The sequence below is a fragment of the Rattus norvegicus genome, chromosome 15 (assembly GCF_036323735.1).
Source record: "Rattus norvegicus strain BN/NHsdMcwi chromosome 15, GRCr8, whole genome shotgun sequence".
In the NCBI taxonomy this organism is placed as follows: Eukaryota; Metazoa; Chordata; class Mammalia; order Rodentia; family Muridae; genus Rattus; species Rattus norvegicus.
Window position 1 is genome coordinate 14,991,586 of NC_086033.1, and position 18,581 is coordinate 15,010,166.

At 46.2% G+C, this 18,581-nt stretch overlaps 1 protein-coding gene across 15 annotated transcripts in view; it reads left to right on the forward strand.

The window, feature by feature from the left end:
- Positions 1 to 18,581, forward strand: part of Cadps (calcium dependent secretion activator) — a 454,141-nt gene that overhangs the window by 272,508 nt on the left and 163,052 nt on the right. For all 15 annotated transcript variants that reach the window (XM_039093071.2, XM_063274046.1, XM_039093064.2 and 12 more), the window contains exons 7-9: positions 1,423 to 1,534; positions 5,781 to 5,920; positions 17,477 to 17,543. In XM_039093071.2, coding sequence (XP_038948999.1) covers positions 1,423 to 1,534; positions 5,781 to 5,920; positions 17,477 to 17,543 — 319 coding nt within the window. The remainder of the gene's footprint in view (positions 1 to 1,422; positions 1,535 to 5,780; positions 5,921 to 17,476; positions 17,544 to 18,581) is intronic.

Here is an 18,581-nt window from a genome sequence, read left to right on the forward strand (position 1 = left end):
GTACATGCAGGCAAAACACTCATACACATGCAACAAAAATATATAAATCATCGTAAAGAATACCAATGATGTCCAAATAGGGCCATAGAAGCAATGCCCTGTGCCAAGTAAGAATGATGCCTTTGGTTTATACTCAACTCCAGATATGGGACAGGTGCTGTCTTTACATGAAATGCCTTAAGAGTAGGTATCACAGACCTTAAGTATGTTTAGTACTAAACATAAATGATAAACCTGTTTCCTGATCAAGAAACATCTCCCATCTAGGTCTTTGTCGCTAGGAGATAATCAGAGGTAAATTCTTTAAGCACTCTCTACCCAACTTGCTTGCTATAATAGACTAATAGTTGTATAGGCTTCAATGTATTTACACAATGCAACACTCTAGTCATTAAAATCAGATTTTAACAAATGCCTGACAGTATGGGAAACTGATTACATCATGCAAAACAATCTGTAGATGAAAGCTGTTGTCTGTACTTATTTCCTGGGTCCTGTAAAAGAACATGTATTTGATATTATTTATTCTTCCAAAATATTTATTCCTCCTATGTATGAAGCACCCTGTTAAGTGGTAAGGGCTGCGATACGAATGAGCAGCAGAGCCCCTGTGATCACAGAGCTGAAAGAAAGACGAGTCTCAGTCAAGCGGGGCTGAGTCAGTTAACCTCAACCAGGGGTTGGAATGCCTGCTGTACTGGACAGGTTGATACCTGGACCCAGCTTAGACTATGAGATCAGAAGGCATGCTCTCCCAGAAGGTGACATTTGGGCCAATCCCTGAAAACGTGTGAAGGAAGAAACACTGCCACCAGAGAAAAACGGCAGGTAACAGGAAGGCCAGAGGTAGCAAAAGCAGAAGGCCCATGAAGGGAGCAGGTGAGAAGGCAGCCCAGGGAAGGATCAGGGCTGTGCCTTGGAACAGTGCTTGGAGTCGAAGGGGTAAGGCAGGCTCAGTGCATATGGCGGCAGGTCCTTCCACGAAGTACTTCATTTGCAGCTACATAATGGATTGAGGCGGCTTCCCAACCTGTGACCCATGGCTGCTGAAGTCTCTCTGTAAGGCCAGGAGCTAGCCTAGACTCACAGTGCAAAATCCCATTGTCCATGCAGCAGGCATTCCAGGGCCGAGTTGTAAGGCTGGTGAATGTGTGCTGCCGCTTGTTGAGAAGGGCGCAGCAGTGGGAAACTGACTGCGAGGCACTCTGGGAAGGCCTATGGCAGCTTCCCGAGCATCTGCCTCGTTTTCATCTCACAAGTTAATCAACACTTTCTGTTGCTCTGGCAGCTTTCGGGGGGCACAGGAGTGGGTGTGACAGTCTGCGATGCCTTGGGTTAACCCTGCATTTGCTCTTTCTGGGGAGACAGAGAAGAGCTACCGAGGGGCACCTGTCTACACTGACTCGAACATTCTCTCCACAGCTGGGGCACTCAAGGCGACTTCTCTACAACCCACGCGCTGCCAGCTGTTAAAGTAAAGCTATTCACAGAGAGCACTGGTGTCCTGGCCTTGGAAGACAAGGAACTCGGGCGGGTAAGTGCCCCCTATGGCAAGAGCCACTGACAGAATGCAGCTGGGGTATCTGTGATGTCCCCAAGTCTTGAAGAAACAGCACTGCAAGTACTGAGGGGCCGACATTCGGGGCTATATGCTGGACTATGCTCTATTAGCTGTGAGACCTTGAGTCAGTCTTTCAACCTCCCTGAGCCACGGGGTCTCTTCCATAAACTCTGACACAAGTGTGGGTCAGAAGACAGGCTGGGGAGACTCCTCAGCCACACACTGGGGCATTATTTATAGCAAAGGCGTGCAGTGCCAGTGACTAACGTGAAATTCATTGGCATTAAGCTACCCAACCTCCTGGCAACATTAAAACCAACATAATAAGAAACCAATCCATGTCTTAATGGTGACATTCAGAGTTTATACTGTAACTGAAGTGTTCTGATTACCTCAACATGGAGAACATTATGTAAATGGAAGGTTCGAGCCCTGCTGTTACAGGCAGAACCACAAGTCTAGGTATCAGTGAACCAACTGACTGATCCATTGAACAACCTCAAGGAAAGTCCTCTTCCCTGGAAACAGGCTCACAATGTCACGCTCTAAGATGTTACACAGCACATAGTTAGGAGTAGACAGAGTTGACTGGAAACAGGTTGTTTTAGTGTGTGTGTGTGTGTGTGTGTGTGTGTGTGTGTGTGTGTGTGTGTGTATCCTGATATCAGGAGATAACAGAGTCAGGCACCTACAGGTTGTTCCTGTCCAGAAGACTCTTTCTCCTTATCCAGTGCTAAATGTACCCACCCCACCCATTCAGTTGCGGAGGCACAGAGAACCCAGCCACACAATTACCAGCCCCTGGGATGCTAACCTCAGGATGCTATTAAGCTCAGCCCTTTAAGGATTTCATAAGTGTCCCCAAGGCGGATACTAGATACTCACACGGAGCCTGCAGGGATAAAGTATCTTGTCAGAAAGGGAATGTGGACAGCTCACCAGTCATCTTCACACCGCATTGCCCCTGTGAGGAAAAGAACAAAGCAGGACTCTGCTGAGGTGACGGAGGCCTGGAGATTGCTGCTCTCCACACAGAAACTTGCATCTGGCTGCCTAGATGCTCATTTTTTTTTCCTTCCTTCCTGCTTCAGAAACTCTCTCCTCCTTAGTGCAGGTCAGCCTGAGGCCATGTTCCCTCGGGCTGGTGCGCTCTGCAGGAGGTAGGTCTGAAGGTGGCAACTGAGGGACATGGTGGCACCATCTTTTTTAGGTTCAGCAGACCATATAGTGCTCTAATGAGCCAGTTCTACCAAGCTGAGCAGAACCATCCTCCAGGATCCTTCATTCCTTCAGTCATATTTCATTTATTCATCTATTTTATGTTTCATGTGCATCAAACTTTAAAAAATAAATGATTTTTTTAAATATACTCTTAATAAAGAAAGTGTTCCTTCGGGTAGGAAGAGGTTGCCACCACCCAGGCCTGCCCTCACTCCCAGCTCCAGCCTCCAGTGTGTCTGTGTGGGAGGGGTTTACACATTTTCCCACATTTTTAACCAAATGAACCCTACCTAAATGAACAAGATCATGGTATATATGATTATATACGAGTCTATTCCCTCTCTTAATAGAGCAGGCACAGTGGCAGGCCTGCTGGATCTGATTGTTAGTGCTGCACACGGGGTAAACAGAAGCGAGCTGGGGCAGAAATTGTTAACCTGCAGCATGACAGGGCACAGGCGTAAGCCAGAAGCTAGAGCGTAGTGTGGGAAGTGCTCAAGCTGAGTCCTGGGAGAAAAGCATACAGTAAGAAGTGGTCCCTCTGTGCAGTGGGGACGCCTTTCTCAGGAAAGGCAAATAGATAGGTAGAGGGAGATAGGCCCAGGCCAGTGATCGGCTTGGAAAAAAGCCAGGGTATGGCAGCCCCAGCAGGCTTGCCCACTCTGTGAGAAGAAGCCCTGATAGCTGATGTGCAGCCTCCTGGGGGTGGCTTGTAGCTGCCAGTTCACATCCGCACAGCGTATATGGCTTCAGCTAAGAAAACATAGTGCTCAGTCAGCAGCCTGGGGTGCCCAGGTGAGGTAACAGGGTGCCTTTCACACATCCTGAAGGGCCCTCATCCTTCCAAGGTGCCGACACACAGGAAGAGGGCCCTAGCCCGTCTTCAGCATGGTGAGGGCTGCAGGTGGAGACCGAAGAGTGCTGGAACTCCATCTCTCCATCCACCCTGCAGAGACCTCACTAGAGAGTGATGGCAAGGGAACCAGTAGGAGGCTTTGTGGAGTGGCATTCTGAATGGCTACCGTATTGCCAGTGGGAACTCACCTGAGATCTCTGTGCTGGAGGGATGCTAATGAGCTCCCTGGGTACAGGATGCTGTTGCTGCTCTGACTTTACCAAGCAAGCAGGAACAGAAGGAAACAGAGGCCTTACTTTCCACTGGCCTGGTCATAGCTTGTACTGGCCCTCCCTTTGCTGCTTGCCTGCATGTTTCTCCTGACCCTCTCTCCCGCCAGACTGACACAGCCGGATGGATAGCTCCCTTCTCTCTGTGTCCAAACAAAGATAAAGAAACTGTTAGTTGCAAAAAAATCCACTTCAGAGACCAGTGAGATGGCTCAGAAGGCAAAGGACTTTACCACCAAGCTCAACAACCCGAGGTCAATCCTCAGAACCCACAGACTGGGAGGAGAGAACTGAATTCTGTACTTTTTTCTCTGACCTATGCATACACACACATACCCCAACACACATACACACATATATCACACATTATACACACTACACCCACACATACATACTACATGCACTATACACATACACACACATACTACATACACACATTATACACACACTACACACACATACATACATTATACATACACACCCCACACACCTATACACACACTACACATACCTTATACAAACAAATACTCACATACTATGTACTCACAGATATACTGCATACACATATACCCATACTGCACACACATACACACACTATACATACATAAACACATACTATACACATTGTAGAACACACAGTCACATATTCACACACTCACATAAGTAAATAATAAATAAATAAATATAATTTTTTAAATGTTTCGAAGAATTCTCTAGAGCTAGAAAGATGGCTCAGAGATAACACTCTCCCAGCTAGCTTCAGATTGCATTAGCAAGCTGAGTCCTGGCAAATTGTAAGGGAACGCTGGGACCACACCCTGGCCTAGTAGCACTGTGCCTTCAGTTCAAAGCCAGGTAAATGTCACAGGCAGAGAATGTGCTGTCAGTCAGGACATCAGGCATGGTGTAATGGAACGCTCTGGTACAGCACCTGTCCCCTAAAGATAGCTGAGTAACACCACCATTAGTGTCACCATCACTCAGCAATCCCTAGGGCTGCTATGGGGAGTCCCTGCAGATCCCAAATCCCAGGTGCCCCATCCCTTCTGTGCTTTGGCTCTGTGTTCACACGTCTGCTCAGAGTCTTTAAATCACCTGTAGGTTCCTCATATAACAAGTAACCAATACAACATAAAATTCTAGCATGCTGCTATTGGACTATCTGATCAAAACTACTTTCCAGCAGTGGAGCATGATGGAGCTCTTGGTAGCCTCCTAGCTTTGCCCCCCCCCACCCTCCAACCCTAAAGTACACCACAGCAAAGTGTGTCTGACATGCTGCCAAGAGGCATTTTTTTTTTTTTTAGAGTGGAGGTTGCTTGGAGCCTCTCAAAGCACAATGAGGAGCTGGAAGAGAAAAATCCCAGTCCACTTGCCAGACCCCTGACATGGCATAGACTTCTCCCCTGTCTAAATCTCTCATTCCCCACTATTCTGTCTCCCTCTGCCCCTGCCACAGGCTTTGAGGTGTTTCTCGTAATCTGAAAGTTGTAGAAACTGGAGAAGGAAGGAGTAGCTAAGAGCTGTCTATTACAAACATAACGTTTCTTCTCGAGGGACTGACATGGTTAATGGGAGACGGGCAATGCTTGCTCTCTCTCTCTCTCTCTCTCTCTCTCTCTCTCTCTCTCTCTCTCTCAGGTTACCCTACTACTTCTGAATCTTAGAAAAACCTCCTTGCTTCTACAGACCTAGCCAGAGGGCATTTTGTCTGGTAGGAAGTGACCGTGTCATCTCAGCCACCCACCGTTCAGAGTAGTCTCAGCACTGGCTAGGGGTTGCATGTCTTTACATCAAAACGTTGGATTCTAAAAGGTATGACTGTGTGCTGCTTCTGTCTTCTGAAAAAAAAATGTATGCTTTCTTCTTATAGGTTATCCTCCATCCCACCCCAAACAGCCCCAAACAATCCGAGTGGCACAAAATGACAGTCTCCAAAAACTGCCCCGATCAAGACCTCAAAATCAAACTCGCTGTCCGAATGGATAAGCCTCAAAACATGAAGCACTCTGGGTAAGTGTTTCCTTCCCAATCTGAGATGTATGTACATTCATTTCTAGAGACAGCAATAGAAGAGAAGAGGGGAGCATACCTTGGGGACAGATCGCTCGCTTGGCATTTGTAAGACTCAGTTTTGGATCTCTAGAAGTGCAGAAATGAATTAAGCAAAACCCAAAGGGATTGGGAGAGCTGTGTGGAAGGAGCTGGGAGGTGCCTGCTAGCAGTGATTAAAGAACATGGTGCTGACAGTTCCCATAGACTTCTTTAACTACAGACACTGCATCTCCATTTGTACCATCAAGAGATTAACTCCCCACCCCTCCCAGCAGACTCCCCCAAAACAGTTAAACTCTGGACACAGCATGCTGGAGTTTGTGCTTGGAGAGGTCTTATTGGTTCTGTGCTCCTGCCAGAGGCCTCCAGAAGTACCTCCCTCTCACTGGTGTGAATGGCCACCTTCATGAGATTTAAGCAAGTGATGGATCAGAAGTGATGTCAGGTTCACTGAGGTAATAACTCCCCAAAATGTGTTATGTGCAGCCTTCATTCTGTGAAGGTTTTTAGGAATGGCCAGTGAGTGGCTTTGGACAGAACAAAAAGAATAGGGAAATATGGTTTAACTTTACAGAACAAAGCATTGTTTTTGTTCTGTTTTGTTTTTCAATCAAAGGGGTTGTTAATGATTAGTTTTCTGTGGAACCACTGCCTGCTAATTTATCTGTTAAGGTGTGATCCTTTGCAGAGGATCAGGACAGTAAAATTATGAAGGCATACGCTAGACAGCGAAAGAAACTGGGCTTTTTGTCAAATGCTCTGTAGGTGCCATTTGACTGGTTGTCATTCCCCATGACATTCAAGTGACTGGGAAACTTTCTTCCACTCCCTTGAAAACTCAAGATTGCATCCATGGCCAAGTCTATGGAAGTAAGAAGCGCTGTGCCAAGTGATAGCCAGCAATGGGGGCCAGTTGAAAAGAAGCCTGCAAGAAATCCAAAGTAACAACCAGGCCAGGAAGTAGACATCCTTGCAAAATAGCAGAGCCCACATCATGTGGTTAGTGGCTGGCTATGATGGCTCTCAAAGGCTGCTCACAAGCTGGACGCCACCTGTGCCTCAGGCTTGTAGAAGTTACGCATCATATTGTTGAAACTGGGCTATTCCTGAAGCCAGAGGTGGGGTTGAAGTGGGAGAAGCCTGTGAGGAAGGATACTAGCTACTTAACACTTAGTCCTAACTCAGCCATCACTCGTGAGTTCAGCCAGGTTTGCTTATTTCACTTGGTATCTTATCAGATGGCTGTGGCACAAGTTCAAAGTCAACCTGGGCTGAGGGCTCAAACTACGTCAAAAAAGTTGTATTGAGGAAGTGGCCCTGTCAATAAAGTGCTTGTTATGCAAACATGAGTTTGAACGCTTGCTTGGCAAGCATGGTCACATCTTAAAAGATAACCTGGCAGAAATCATTACATGCAGTAACACCAGTCTGTAATCCCAGCATTGGACAAGCAGAGGCAGGAGGTTTCCTGGAGCTTACTGGTCAACTAGTCTATCAGTTGGGTGAGCTCCAAGTTCAATGTGAAAACATGTCTCAAAAAAATAAGGTAGAGAGTGATTGATGAAGATGCCTCTTGCAAACACACACACACACACACACACACTCACACACTCACACACTCACACACACTCACACACACTCACATACATACACTCACACATACTCACACACACTCACATACATACACACTCACACACTCACACACACTCACACACTCACACACTCACACACACACTCTCACACACTCTCACACTCACACACACACTCACACTCACACACACACTCACATACACACACAGAGGTAGTGCCTGCACATAAGCACACACGTGTGTCAACACAAACATACCACATGTATACACAGGGGCATGTCTCTGAGGTCAGTTTTTCCTTCTCCCTATCACACTCCTGGTACATTTTTCAGAAATATAAAGAATATTTTTTCCAATATCCCTTCTCCCTCCTAGCTACATAGTCTTGGTTTCTAGGTAAAAAGAGTTGAGGATTATCAGGTTCCGTAGTATTTGAGAAAATATCCTCCATTTTTTAGCACAACATTGATTCAGAAACAGTAAATACATATTTATTACAGGAAGCAGAGTCTGAGGAAGCAGGATAAAGGGCAGGAAGCTGACCAGAGGAAGTAAGCAAACAGAAGCACCATCCTCACATGACCTTTATAAAGTCCTTGGCAGAGTTAGTGCCTCAGCCTACAGGCCAGGCTTCTTCAAACCCCTTCTAAACATGCTGTCAGTCACACCCAAGCAGACACTCAACACAGTGTTGTTCTTTGCGTTGGACAAAGCCCAGTTTCTCTCATTCTCCTCATGGGCTCTATAGAGAGAGCTCGACATGATTTCCACTCAGGAACTTATCTGTGGACTCGAAGGTGAGTGTGTTAATGTATTGTAGGCTACCTTCACAGAATGAATAATAGAGGAGATACTTAGCTCATATCCACCGAGTTCCCCAATGATTGACGCACTAGGCTGCCATTCAAAAATTACTCCCTGCCAAGAAATATACCAAGGGAGTCTAGAACAGCCTCAAAGCGTGAACAAAGGATCCACTGACATTAAGTCAGAACCAACATGGCCCAAACTGGAGCAAATGAAGTTTGCTCCACAAGGATTGATTCAGTTAAAGTAAAAGCATCTCTGTTGGGAGCTGGGGGAAATGTCCCATTTTATAAAGTACTTGCCAAGCAGGGACAAGGACTAAGTTCATTACCAATTCCACATAACCAGGCTTGGTGGGATGACACACTGTGGTCATCTCAGTACTGGGGTGGTAGAGGCTGCAGGGTTCAGGTAACTTACAGCCTACTTGGTGAGCTGCAGGCTACGGAGGAGAACTTGTTTTAATTTAAAAAAAAAAAAAAGACAACATCTGACAAATGATATCCAAGGGTAATATCTGAACTCCAGAGGCCCACACACCTCATGCACATGCACACAGATACACATGAACACACACACAATGTTTACGGACCTTTTTTTTTCCATTTAAACACAAGGAGTAGGGAGCATGGGGAAGTCAGAGTAAAGTCACAGCTTAAACATTGGGGGAAAGAGCCTTGAAGGTGCACAGCTGAGGCTTACTGAGACTTTAGCATGTGAACAGAAAGTCAGAAGTCTTGGGAAATCTCCTTGATTAGATGCTGTGGTTTTGGGAATGCAGCCCTGGGCCATCCAGAATAACTCTACGAGGTCGTTTCTAAAAGGCAGGGAGTTCAAACCAGCACTGCTTCTTTTGGTTTTGAGCATTAGCATCAGGGAGTGTGTGAGAATTGTGCCCTCCAGGTAGCTTTTGGCTTCTCATCACCCTTCCACCCCTCCACATGCGGAAGTCCAAGGGCAGGAGTGCTTCACATCTCTCTCCCAATCTTATCTCTAAAGCAGCCCTATGGGAAGTAGAAGGTACCACCGGTCCGTCTTAACAGACACCCCACCTCCTTCAGCCAGGAGTTCAGACCCACAGCCCTAAAGTCAGGCTGGATGTCTCTCTCACCCGTTCTTCCCGTGAACACAGTCCACCATCAAATCTCTGTTTCCAAGCTGCATTCGGACTCCAGCTCCTCGTCCCCACTCATCCCCTCTGCTGGACTCCCAGCCTTCCTCACTTTTCTGCCTCTCTTGTTACTCTTGCCTCTTAACCTCTCGCTCATTCTTTGCCTCCCTGGAGCGTATTCCACACTCTGAATTTTTCTTTTTAAACTTGGTCCTGTCACTCAAGTGCTAGAAAACATCCAGCAAACCTCCATCTCACTCAGCTATGGCCCTGGCTGTTGCTAAGGCGACCTCTCTGCACTCCCTTGAGTACTGCTGCAGCCACATTGGCCTCCAGTGTTGGGTGCTAGAGAAGTGCAGGCTACCTCGGGGCCTTTGTGCCTTCCTGCCCACCCAGCTTACTTGGAATGTTCCCTGTGCCTTGAGGGAAAGCCTTCCTTCACTCTCTTCAGTGTCTGAACGCTCCTGCCTCCTCCTCCTCTTCCCCTCTCCTGCTTTGATTCTGCCTGATATAGTACATGGGTTTCCTATTCATCTGTTTACGTCATGTCTTCCCTTCTAGAAAGGAGGTCAGTTCCTTTCCAAATGGCTACTTGTCTTCTTCAGTCACCGTACATAGCACAGGACGTAAATTTTATAAAAGCCTCATGTATTGTTTGGAATCCCACTGTACAGACAAAGAAACCGAGGCTCATCATGGTGAAAGTCCTTCTGAGTCCAAGTAAGCATTGAAGCTGGGCTTAGACTCTTCTTCAGTTAAGCCCCAACTACAGACCTGAACCTTGGCTAACTCCACATGGCCCAGCTCAGAATTTACCCAGGGAGTCACTGAGGACACCAGGGGTAACCCCCAGCATCTCCACCCCTCGTCTGCATTAGCAAGGAGTATGGGGTTTAAAGCCAATCATTAAGATTGCCCCTTTCCCTTTTCATTTTCTTGTTTGGACCAGCACAGCCCTCTTGTTCTTTGGTTCCACCAAAGCCCTTTGCGACCCACAGGTCCCCAAGGCACAGGCTGTTCACCACACTCCCAGGACGGGTCGATGGAGGGCTCATAGCTCTCTGTCCTTTGCTCTGTTTTAAGGACACCTGCATTCACACCTTATGTCAGTTAGGTTGGGATGTTTGATACTGCTCAGGTGTTCTGTAGCATAACTGTGCTCTCCTCTCTGTCTGTCTGTCTGTCTGTCTGTCTGTGTCTTTCTGTCATTCTTTCTTAATCTGACTCTCTGTCTCTGCGTGTTTGGATCTCTCTGTCTCTGTCTCTTTCTTCTGTCTCTGCCTGTCTGTCTCTATCTATGTCTCTCTGTCTCTACCCTTCTGCTGTGTCTGTCTGTCTGTTTTCTCCCTATCTCTGTTTTGTCTCTCTGTCTCTCTGTCTCCTTCTGCACCCCTCCCCATTCCGGTCTGAAACCTACTGTGTAGCCTTAGTTGATGCCGAGTTCTGCTCATCCTGCTCCGTGGCTGACACACAGGTATACAGGACCACATACACTGTGTTCTGGCAGACAATGGAACCTAGGGCACTGTACATATCAGATAAGCACTGGGCCAGTTAAGGATATCCCAGCCTTCACTGCTGACTTCCTGTCAGTGATTCAGTCACACCAGACTCTGGCGATCGCTTAGCTTTGCTTTCCTTGCATGTCTGTTCAGTTTTGTTCAGTGTGTGTTAAAGCTTTTTGAGTAGACGCAGCATATTTAAAACGATTTTATCCTTTTGGTGCATTAAGCCACTCACTCCTATGGGACAATCTTTTCTCTCTCTGTCTCTCTGTCTCTCTCTCTGTCTGTCTCTGTCTTTCTGTCTCTCTGTGTGTCTATCTCTCTGACTGTCTCTCTGTCTCTCTCCCTATTTATCTTTCTGTCTTTCTCTCTGTGTCTGTCTATCTGTGTCTCTGTCTCTGTCTCTGTCTCTCTCTCTCTCTCTCTCTCTCTCTCTCTCTCTGCCAATATTTTTGCCTTGAGATTTACTTTCTATGACAGTAATGTGGAACTGCAACACCTTAAAAGAGGATGGCTATTGGCAAGGTATACCCTTTTGTAGCATTCTATTTTTAACTTACACAAACCTCTTATCTTAGCACTCAGGAGTCTGAGGCAGAAAAATACAAATCTCTAGGCTAGCCTGGACTATAAAATGAAACCCTGTCTCTAAAACATTAAGTAAGTATGAACTGCTCTTCTTGTTGACAACGCAGAATTAGGTCTGGCTGTTCTAACCTTTAGAAATGTTAGCCTATTTATACTTAATATGATAACAGGTGTGGCAAATATGACATTTTGCTAGTTATTGCTTTCAAAAATGTATGTGTATGAGATGAAGAAAAAGAGAGGGGAGAGAGAGAAGGAGGGGGAATGGAGAGAGAGAGAGAGACAGAGAGACAGAGAGACAGAGAGACAGAGAGACAGAGACAGAGAGACAGAGAGACAGAGGACAAGTGTATGTGCTACAATATGCATGTGTAAGTCAGTGGGTAACTTTTGGGAGTTGGTTCTCTCCTTCCAATCTGACATCTGAGAATGAAACCCAGGTCCTCAGTCTTGTACAGCACAGGTCTTGACGGCTGGACCCTCGCTTGTTATCTTGCTTCGTCCTTCTTTTGTTACATCAGGTCTTTGTGTCCTTGTTATCTCATGGGGATTTTTGTTGTTGTTTTGTTTTGCTTTGTTTTTGGTTTTTTTTTTTTTTTTTTTGCCTCTTTTTGGGTTACCTGAACGTTGAGGGCTGCATTCTAATTTCTTTGTTACACATTTTCTCTTAATAAGGTGAGATGGCCAAGGACAGTTGTAGGCACTGAGTGCTAGCTACGCTACAGGAAGGCGCCTAGCCTCTCTGTGTTTCCCTTCGCTCATATCAAATAGAGGTAACAGTCCTGGTACTGTGGAAGTACTGTGAAGTTTAAAAGATTTACTGCATGTAGAATATTAGTATAGGACAAGTTTTGAAATGTGGCACAAGCTTTGACTACACAAAAGAATTGGTGATGGCGATGGTGATGGTGATGGTGGGGGTGATGATGATGGTGATGGTGGGGGTGATGGTAATGGTGATGGTGATGGTGGGGGTGGGGGCCGTACCTGCTGCCTGCTTTCATTCCTTTCATATGGGAGTTGTTTTCTTTGGTTTTGCTTCTGATGCAGGGTCTCACTATGTAGCCCCGGCTGACATGGAACTCATTGCATAGACAAGGCTGGCCTTGGCTCACAAAGATCCACTCTTCAGACCTTTTCCCAGCACACACCTTCCCCCTGAACACTTTCAAGCCTTTCTCCTGTTCTCATTCAGTCTGCAGGGCGAGTGCCCAGGAGGGCTATTCTTTCTTTTCTTTTCTAAGAAGGAATTGCCTTCTGACCAAAAGAAATCAGTTCAAGAGAATTGCTGTACAACATGGTGACTGTGGTTAAAAGTACATCACTACACCTGAAAAATCACTAGGAGAGTGGGCTTTAAGCATTCCCGTCATTTAAAAAAAGCCAAGACTATATAAAGTGATAAGCTAATTAGTTCAATTAACCATTGCATTCATACACACACACACACCCCAACCTTCTGTATACCATAAATATATATAATTTTGTCAATTAATAAATAAGTTTAAATGCTATTTTAAAAATCATAAAATAGTTGTAAAGGCCATCCAAGAAAAACGCCCTGCCTTACAGCCTCTTTGGATGCACAGACACCCAAGAAAGCAAGGGCCACAGCCCTTCCCTCTTTACACCCAGACCAAAGTGGCACCAACACCACCCTCAGGGATCCTCAAAATGTAGTGTTACTCAGTCCCTCAACCACCCTTCCCACACAAGAAACCCAGAGGCTGGGGATTCTGTAAAATGCCATTTTTCTGCACTTGGTGCCCATGACTAGATGACTTGGAAGAAAATACACAATAAACCATTTACACTCTTAAACACTGTGAACCCCTGCCACGTGCGAGTTTGGTAATAAATGCTCTTTAGTGAACAGAGCTAGTTCCTAGCACATACTAAAATCACAGTGCTGAGAGAGCAAAGGCTGTCCACACACATACACATACACACACCAAAAGACACATGGACAAACACATACACACAGAGACGCACAGACACAGACAGACAGACAGACAGACAGACAGACAGACACAGAGACTCACAGAAACAGACACACACAGGCAAACACACACACACACACACACACACACACACACACACACACACACACATTCACCAGTTGCAGGCATTGCCACCCTGCCTCCCTCCCACAGAGTCCTAGGACAGAGGGTCACTGAGGCCAGGGGATCATCCATGACACGTCTAGTTTGAGGGATTCTGGAAATGCTGTGCAGACCAAATACACCACCTGCTTCTGTTTGGGGTTTGCTAGTCCTAGTTCTGGCCTTCCCTGTAACATAGACACCCTCGACAGGAATATCAATATCCCACTCAGAAGGTTTCATAAAATGTGACAAGCAGGTCATGGTTGAAAACATAGCCAGAGTTCCAACACCAGATGGGTCACCTCACTATTTCTTCCTGAGCAGATAGGTACCCAAAAACTAACTGTAAATTTAAATCAGGCCTGTTCACCCCTGAGCTTGCCGTTGATAGTCATGGTGAGGGGCATAAGAACAATACCACCTCACGTTTGCCAGACACTACCTACCCCTGCCATGCTATGCACTGGGGGTGTGTCTCTGCAGTCCCAGGAGGTTATCCCCATGCTGCAATGCAGTAGACTAACTTAAGAATAGTTGGTGACTACACCAGAATCCCCTCTTAGGTATCACCTTCCACCCCAGACATAAGCACTGGACTGTGCTTCCGTCCAGTGCACCTTGGACAGCTAACTTCTCTGATGGTCAGCCCAGGCTTCCAGACAGCCAGAAGAGAGCCCTGGAACACTAATGCCGCCACATTGAGCAGTGTGCTGGGAGTGGGGCTCGAAGTGGGAAGCCACCTGTGTGTCTGTAGTCTCATGGCGTCCATCTGCTCCAGGTACTGTGCATTCTGTTCCGGGAGGAAGCGATGCGGGGCTCACCAGACAGACACGGTGCCTCGCAGCCCTCAGAGCCTCTCAGTTTTGACACCTTCTGGCATGTGCTACATTAGCAATCCATTCTGAGGAAAGCCTCGGAGGGAGAGCCCCACCCTTACACAAACCAACTGATACTTTCCAAAGGAGAATTGTGAATTTCCTCTGATCCCACCAGCTTTTCACTCTCAGATGCCTTCTAACAGAAACCCCCTCTCTGGTTAGAAAAGCAACTCATGGGGGATTGTTTCCTCGCCTTTTAAATGTAAATAAATGTATTTAACCGATATATAAAATCAAAAATGCATGCACAGTTATGGGATAACAAGTTACTTTCCAGTACATGTAAATACTGTGTAGTACACGCACGCGTGTGCATGTGTGCGTGAGAGAGAGAGAGAGAGAGAGAGAGAGAGAGAGAGAGAGAGAGAGGGAGAGGGAGAGAGAGAGAGAGAGAGAGAGAGAGAGAGAGAGAGAGAGAAGGGGGATGTTGGTGTATATGTGTGCAGAGGTCAGAGGTTAGCCTCAGGTGTCATTCCTCTAGAGCTGTCTACCTCGCTTTAATTTTAATACAGGATCTGTCATTGATTATTCTAGAGCTTACCATTATGTTGGCAAGCCCCAAGCTCCTGTGTATCTATCTCTGTCTCCCCAATGCTGGGGTTACACTCACAGGCCACCAAACCTGCTTTTGTGTGTAGTTCCAGGGGAAGCAAACCCAGGTCCTCATGCTTGTCTGGCAGGCGCCTTACCATCCCTCAGGCCCACACTGTGTAAGTGACATCAGGATAAAATACCCAGTACCTGCAGCATGGATCGTTTTCCCATGGTAAAAACATTTACATGTGTTTGCTCTCACTGTTTGGAGTGCATGGTACACAATGATGGCTTCCTGTGTTATTACCATGCTGTGCCTATCAGTACCTCTCATCCCTCCCCTCTGGAGTTCCTCACTACATCTCCCCAGCCCTGCTATATTCTAAATCTTTATTGACCCTAGATGGGGAGGCACACCCTAGAGGGGTACAGGGGAAAGATGTTCTACAGTGAAGTGACTCTAGTTGAAATCTAGCTCATGCCACTCAGTGGTGGTGCAAACTCCATGCAGAATGGTTCTATTCTCCCTCCATGCAGTATAGTTCCTTATTCAAGGTCTCAATTCCTCTCCGGGGTTATAATAAATCCATGCCAAGTGCCTAGAGGAAGGCAGGGTTAACCATTCAAAGCCAATCCTGTTGTGAATTCTGGTCAACTTCTTCTACTTAAGTTCTCTACAAAAAAGTATAACTTTCTTGCTACATACAGTAGCTGGGTGCCTTGCTAGATAGGCTTGTAGGCATGGTCAGAACAAGGTGACAGGGGTTTGAACCTGCCACACACAATTTCAGAAAAGAGGAGAGTTACAACCTTAGCCTCTATCTCGAACTATTGTGTGTCTTGTATACATCAGTCCAATGATGGTCCTAATTTCTGAGGAATCATTCTTTGGACACAGTGATGCTCTGTGAGAAGGATCACACTTGGTGGGCACCTATTGTTTATTTATTTGTTGTCCTAGTTTCTTTCTTAAAGCTTTGATGAAGTACCCTGACCAGAGCAACTTAGGAGAGACAGGGTATTGCCGGCTTACAGTTCCAAAGGGATTCAGGTTCTCATGAGGGGATGAATAACAGCAGGAGGGGAGGCTTGCTGCTCACATTGCATCTAAACTTAGAAAGCAGAGAGTGAACAAGAAATTGGGTCAGGCATCAAGGCCTACACCCCATGATCCATTCCTCCAGTGAGACTCCCCTCCTGAACATCCCACAGCCTTGCCAAATCTCCAACCGGGAACCTAGCGTTGAAACATATGAGCTGTGTGGGGAACATTTCACATCCAAGTCACATTTGTTTGTCTGTGTGCTTACTTACTTCTACATGCGTTTGTTGTTTGTTTACTTGTTTGTTTCTTGTGGTACTGGAGCTGACATCCTGGACTTTGCATATGCACAACTGAGCTCCTCCACAAACTGAGCTCCATCCCCAGTCAGTGTCAAGACGCATTTTTTAGACTTCAGCAGCCTTGTCTAACAGAATCCTTCCAGCAGCAAAACATCAAAATTGAAGCCAGTTGCCCTGCCTGTCTAGGTGATTGACAGAACAAGAACCAGAAGACTAAATGTCACTTCTCCCAAGCCCTGACTGAGCCTCTCTCTTATGTCCATAAATTCCATGAATATATTGATACATGATTTCGTCACGTAGTGAGAGTGCTGACAGGATCAGCCGAGTGATCTACACCACACTACTGACAGAGGTGACATCAGCTATAACGTGGGCCCACCAAGCTTCCAGCGCCCTGGCCACCTAAGCTGTGCTCCAGCGACCGTCTCTTCCTCGCACACTGGCTTGCTCCCTCTCTATGTGCACACCTTCTCCACCAGCAACTTGTGTGCACGTCTTAGATAGGACCTTTGCCTAAGCACCCTGCCTAAGGACTCCCAGCCCTTATGTAGAAGGAGAAGCTCGTAGGCTGATTTACCATTTTAGAAAACCCCATGGCTTCTGTGTAATGTCTGAAGCAGAGGTCAAGAGTAGGGAGAGCAGATAGAAGCTCCATCATGGACCAAAATGTTAGTCTTTGCCTGATGGACTAAGCCTGCCCCAAGTGTATTCATAAAATGGGTAATATGTAGGATCATTTCAGTGTTTCACATAAGCATGGATTAGTATGTATTCTAGTGCGTTCTGTATAATGAGTATATCAAACTCACGACTTCATTCATGATGCCACAGACAATTAAAAGAAAACATCAAGTGAATCATAAAGTCAAGTATCGATGTGGAATGCACCATGAACTTTGAGAGGAGAGAGGCTAGGCCCGGGACGTCCTCTCACACTGTTTGGGTGTGTTGGAGCCTCTTGGTGGATGAGGGATAGGTTTCCTGGTGAGTGTGGTAAACAGAACCATTACTCGGGCACTGATACAGCTCTGGTTTTCCTTCTCCTTACAGGTACTTATGGACCATTGGTAAGAATGTGTGGAAGAGGTGGAAGAAAAGGTTCTTTGTGTTGGTGCAGGTAACGTTTCAACTCTGTCATCCGTCTCAAGAGCTGTGTGTATTACAGATGCAACAGGGTGAATGCAGACTTTTTTTTAATCTTTATTAACTTGAGTATTTCTTATTTATATTTCGATTATTATTCCCCTTCCTGGTTTCCGGACCAACATCTCCCTAACCCCTTCCCCTTCCCTTCTATATGGGCTTCTCCTCCCCATCCTCCCCCCATTACCGGCCTCCCCCCAACAATCACGCTCACTGGGGTTTCAGTCTTGGCAGGACTAAGGGCTTCCCCTTCCACTGGTGATCTTACTAGGATATTCATTGCTACCTATGAGGTCAGAGTCCAGGGTCAGTCCATGTATAGTCTTTGGGTAGTGGCTTAGTCCCTGGAAGCTCTGGTTGCTTGACATTGTTGTACATATGGGGTCTCGAGCCCCTTCAAGCTCTTCCAGTTCTTTCTCTGATTCCTTCAACGGGGGTCCCCGTTCTCAGTTCAGTGGATTGCTGCTAGCATTCGCCTCTGTATTTGCTGTATTCTGGGTGTGTCTCTCAGGAGCGATCTACATGCAGACTTTTGACCTGAGTTATGACACATGGAGACCACAAAGCCCGAGCACTGAGCTCCATGAGGTTTTCCAGATTGTAAACCCATGGAACCACCCAGAGGGTTCCTCCCCCCATACCTGTAAAAACGTCCCTCTTTAATGGACTTCTGGATTTTGGCAGTTTGACTATTGCTGCTAGTACCACAAAGAACACCTGTAAGATATGCAGACCTATACACAGAAGCAGACACACACAGAGAGACCAATAATGTGCTGCTAATGTCTAAAATAATATCTTCGCTCTCCCAGATGAATCTAAAATCCTCCCCACAGCCTTGTAGTAAACATCTTTACAAACCTTCCCTGACCCCTTTTGCTTTTAGGTTTTTTTTTTTTTTTTTTTTTTTTTTTGGTTTTTGCTTCAAACTTTTTTCAGTTTGCCAATAAATTTGTCCTTAACTCTAACCACTAGGGCACGGAAGCCATGACTCAATCTTCAAAATGTGAAT